Consider the following 4,495-nt stretch of genomic DNA (forward strand, 5'->3'; position numbering starts at 1 on the left):
CAAAGTCAAGATCTTTTATCCTAAAAAGTCAACTCTTACTACTGGTTTTATCCATTCAATTGGCGCCCATTTCCATCTAATTAGCATCTGTTTCCATCTAATTAGAACCCATTGACATCTGATTGGCTTCCATAGAAATTGAATTTGTATCCATTGCCAACTGAATTTGCTCCCATTGCCATCTGAATTTGCTCCCCCCCCCCCTTTTACTATTGGCGGAAGGGTACATGACACTCAATTTTTTTATCCTTGCGCCTTACAATTTTTTTTATATAACCATAGTATTTTTTTTTGTAAACGTCATATTTTTTTTATATAACTGCCATATTTTTTTATATAAGTGCCAAACGCCTAATGTAATAGCACTTCAATATATGTAGATCTTTCTACAAAGATACGTCATAGAAAATATCTATAGAGAGAACTAACAGAATATCCAAACTTTTCTCCAGATTACTTTGTCAAAGTTAAATACCTTACTGCAGTTATAAGATAATAAAGCAAGTATCTCATTATAATAATTATGTTAAGATTGAAAATGCAATGATATTATTTGTATTCTTTCTTTATTGCAGAGTAAGTTTCGAATAAAAGATTCATTTTTTCATCACTTGTAGCCTCCTTGTTGTTTTTAATGAAAAAAACAACTGGAGACTTTCTCCACTTCAAAATATAGCCACCAGCAGTTGTTTGTTTCATATTTACTATCTTGCTGGCTTTTTCGATAGTTAATCCTCTTATGAAGTAGAGATAAAGAAGCTTTTTTATATATTTATCCGTAGGCTTTTGATATTGCCCTCTACTTTTTTTGGGGGTTTCATCTGTTGTTGACGGGGCAGAACTTTTTGGATCTTCTGGCATTTCAGGCTCTTCAGGCTCTTCCATAATTTTTTCAAAGGCACTGTTATATTCTTCAAGTTTCTTGTGTGACATTTTAGGGTTTTCTGATAATAAAAGATGAAAAAATAAAGAAATAGAAAGATATGTTAAAGTGACATATTTTATATAAATACAGATATATCTAGTATATAGTTGTTATAATAAAATAGTAATTACTTAAGATGCAAGATAAAAATCAGAACACAAGTTGAAGCAGCAAGAATAGATGTAAAGAAGATTGAGTTGTTATTAAATAGTATTAGTCATTATATTTTCAGCTTTTTATATCAAAAAATAATATTCTAAGGTCCACTAAATAAAGTAGTACAAATTGAACTCAAGGAGATAAAAAATAAATAGGACAATATATTACCCGCAGCCATAAATTTATTATAAACATTCTTTTTTAAAAGAGATATCATAATTCTCTCTTTTTTCATTTGGTGTTTATATACCAAAACTGTTTATTTCTCTTCTTAAATCAGCAATAAATCTCATTCTCATGCTCACTTCAACAACTAAATATTACTCTGACAATTAAAACACTGCCTAAAGCTCTACACCTCATGGATTTTTTTATTATTTCCAGATCACATTATGTTTCTGTATGTAAATAAAGCCTATACCTCAGAGTCATTGATATTAATCTCTAAATAATCTATAGTATTTTGAACAAAAGCTATAAATCTGAAAAGAAAACGTGACAATTCAACCCTTCACCTACAAAGAAACTACAAGATCAAACATCTACCTGTACAATAGGAACCAGTCTACACATATTCATAATGCTTTTAAGTGCATTTCACCAACCATACTTTTTCGAAATCCAACAGTAGAATTCACTCTACCAACCACACAAAAACTTGCCAATTTTTATCTCAAATATCCAGTAATCTGATTGACTACCACAGCAATTGTATTTCTTATGAACCTGGTCCTACACAAGCATCTAATATCATTACAAAAAAGAATCCAAAAATGCTATATTTATTCAGCACCTGCTCCAACCATTTTACAATGTCAGAATCCTGATCTTCTTAATATCAAACTCAACAACTCTTTGTAATCTGCACTCAAAACAAGTAAATATCCAACAATCTGTTAAACAACTGAAAGCGGTCCAAGAATTATGCTTTGCTCACAATACTACCCGATATCAATTTTGGAAACCCTCATGATACAAAATACAAAAAAAAACCAAATATTACACACACAAAAACAGTAACAAAAAATAGCACAAGCTCATGACAAAAAAAAGAAATAAAAAAAGAGATGAAAAAAAAAGAGATGAAAAAATAAAAAAAAAAAGAAATAAAAAAAAAAAAATAAAAAAAAAAGAAATAAAAAAAAATAAAAAAAAGAAATAAAAAAAAAGAAATAAAAAAAAAGAAATAAAAAAAAAGAAATAAAAAAAATAGAAATAAAAAAAAAGAAAAAAAAGAGAAATAAAAAAAAAATGTAATAGCAATTTTAAAAATAATTCTCCAAATAGTATAACTAGCATTTTTATTCATAAATTTTTATAATATACATAACCATTTTTTTGCAAATAATTTCTGAAAAACTGAAAAACTGAAAAACTGAAAGTCTCAATAACTGAAAAAATGAAAGTCTCAATAACTGAAAAACTGAAAATCTTAATAACTGAAAATAAAATAGTATCTAACCGCAGAAATTTCTGAAAAACTGAAAATCTCAATAACTGAATTTCAAGCTTTTCCTTGGCTCTATACAAAAAAAAACTTTCTTTTTTTTTTATTTTTTTTTTATTTTTATTTTTTATTTTTTTTTGGTTGGGCAAACCCATGAGGAGAAATCCCACCCCTTCCTTCAAGACAGAGGACAGGACACCATAAAGGCTCTGGTAGCACTGTAAATCGGCTAATAAAATAAATGTTCTTAAAAGTGTGAAGAAGCTTAATATGTAAACATTCATTATTCTTCAACACGTTCTTTATCCAAATATATTAAGACAACAGGACAAGACTATACCTTGGTAGAAACGTTTAAGTTATTAAAATATTTTTTTTGGTATATATACCCCAGTGTCTTAATAAAAGTTTCTCAGTTATCTTTCTTCCTCGATTTTAACACCCTTTTTATTTTCAAAAAAAAATGCCTACTTCCAACAACTCCCTCGAATTTGTTATGGACAAGCACTGTGAAATGGTCAGTCACAGCAGTTCTGCAGACCAAACCCAGTTTTCTGGAATTGCTTTCGATCCCTTGTGCGATTTCAACCAAGAGATTGTCGACGGAATGCATGGAGAAGTTGTACTTCAATCTGTGACAGATGTCTTTGTCAACCATGCCGATATGGAATGGACCCGTACCTCGGCCAGAAACCCAGCAGTCTCAAACCTCCTCAGTCTCAAAAGTTTCCTGCCAACCGAAGTCAACGAGGCCACAACCAAGACAATTGTTGCACAGAAGCCAAAGACGAATCTGCCGGAGAAGGTCGATCCTGATTCTGTTCCCACTGCAGAAAGCATAGGTTGAGGTTCGTACCAAAAGTACAACCAAAACCAGGTGAACAAGCTCTTCTCCTTGGTTTTCTCGGAAAACCAGACTGCTGCTGCCGCTGCCAGGGAAACGGGGATCAATGTCCGAACTGCCCAGAACTATGTCAGGCTGGCCAGAGAGAAGATCCAGGCCAATTTTGATGCTGCCACAGTGGAGACTGATGAGTCCAATAGGCTGGAGACGATGGAGGTTGAGGAGGTTTCTGTGCCTAAAGAACGAAAACATGGCAACCAAAAGTTGTTCCAGGCGCACTCTGCTTTTTTTTGAAGTTTTTCGAAAATAAACCAGATGCTATCTTGGAACAAGCAAGGATAGCTGTCATGGAAGAATTCTCTGGATTGCAGATTACCAAATCAGCAATCCAGAAGCACTTGGTGAAGAAGTGTGCCCTGACGATGAAGAAATTGGAGAAGCTGCCTGAGAAGAGAGACGACGTCAACACAATTGAGATGAGACAAGAACGCATTTTGGAGTGGCAACAACTTGCGGATTTCAACTATCTGTCAAACTGTGTGTTCATCGATGAAGCAGGCTTCAACATGCACATCAAGAGAACTTTTGACCATTCCGTCAGTGGCACCCTGGCTAAGACAACTGTCCCGACACAGAGAGGTGTGTCTATCACCATCCTTGGTGCAATGTGCAAGAGAGGGATTGTCAGCCTCTCGTTGAAGAAACCCACTGCAGCCGCAACCAAGAAGAAGAGAAAGTTGGACATCTACACCAACGTTGAGGTGAACGGCCGAATTGGCACCAGAACCCAGCACTACCTCGACTTTCTTAGTCATACAATGGACGTTCTGGACAGCCAGGGTATGCAAGGACGTTATCTCATCATGGATAATGCTCCTATCCATAAGGCCGATGAGGTGAAAGACTTTATTTCTTCCGGTGGGTACAAGTGTGCATATCTTCCTGTGTATTCACCTTTCCTAAATCCAATTGAGGAAATGTGATCCAAGATCAAGTTTGGTGTCCACAGAGAAGAGATTACAGAGTCAGACGGGCTCATCTCAAGGATTACAGAATCAGCTAAGACTGTCACCCTTTCGGACTGTTTGGGTTGGATTAACCATGCCATTTCATTCTTTCC

At 34.3% G+C, this 4,495-nt stretch overlaps 1 protein-coding gene across 1 annotated transcript; it reads left to right on the top strand.

Annotated features, from left to right (window-relative positions):
- Positions 1–2,994: 2,994 nt before the first annotated feature.
- Positions 2,995–4,358, top strand: PHYBLDRAFT_146375 (hypothetical protein; the record flags this gene model as incomplete). The annotated part of the gene is made up of 3 exons (XM_018431632.1): positions 2,995–3,336; positions 3,394–3,600; positions 3,672–4,358. The coding sequence occupies 3 exons, from the start codon at positions 2,995–2,997 to the stop codon at positions 4,356–4,358; spliced, it is 1,236 nt and encodes a 411-aa protein (XP_018291102.1).
- Between the last annotated feature and the right edge of the window lie 137 nt (positions 4,359–4,495).

This window comes from Phycomyces blakesleeanus (genome assembly GCF_001638985.1).
Source record: "Phycomyces blakesleeanus NRRL 1555(-) unplaced genomic scaffold PHYBLscaffold_12, whole genome shotgun sequence".
Lineage (NCBI taxonomy): Eukaryota > Fungi > Mucoromycota > Mucoromycetes > Mucorales > Phycomycetaceae > Phycomyces > Phycomyces blakesleeanus.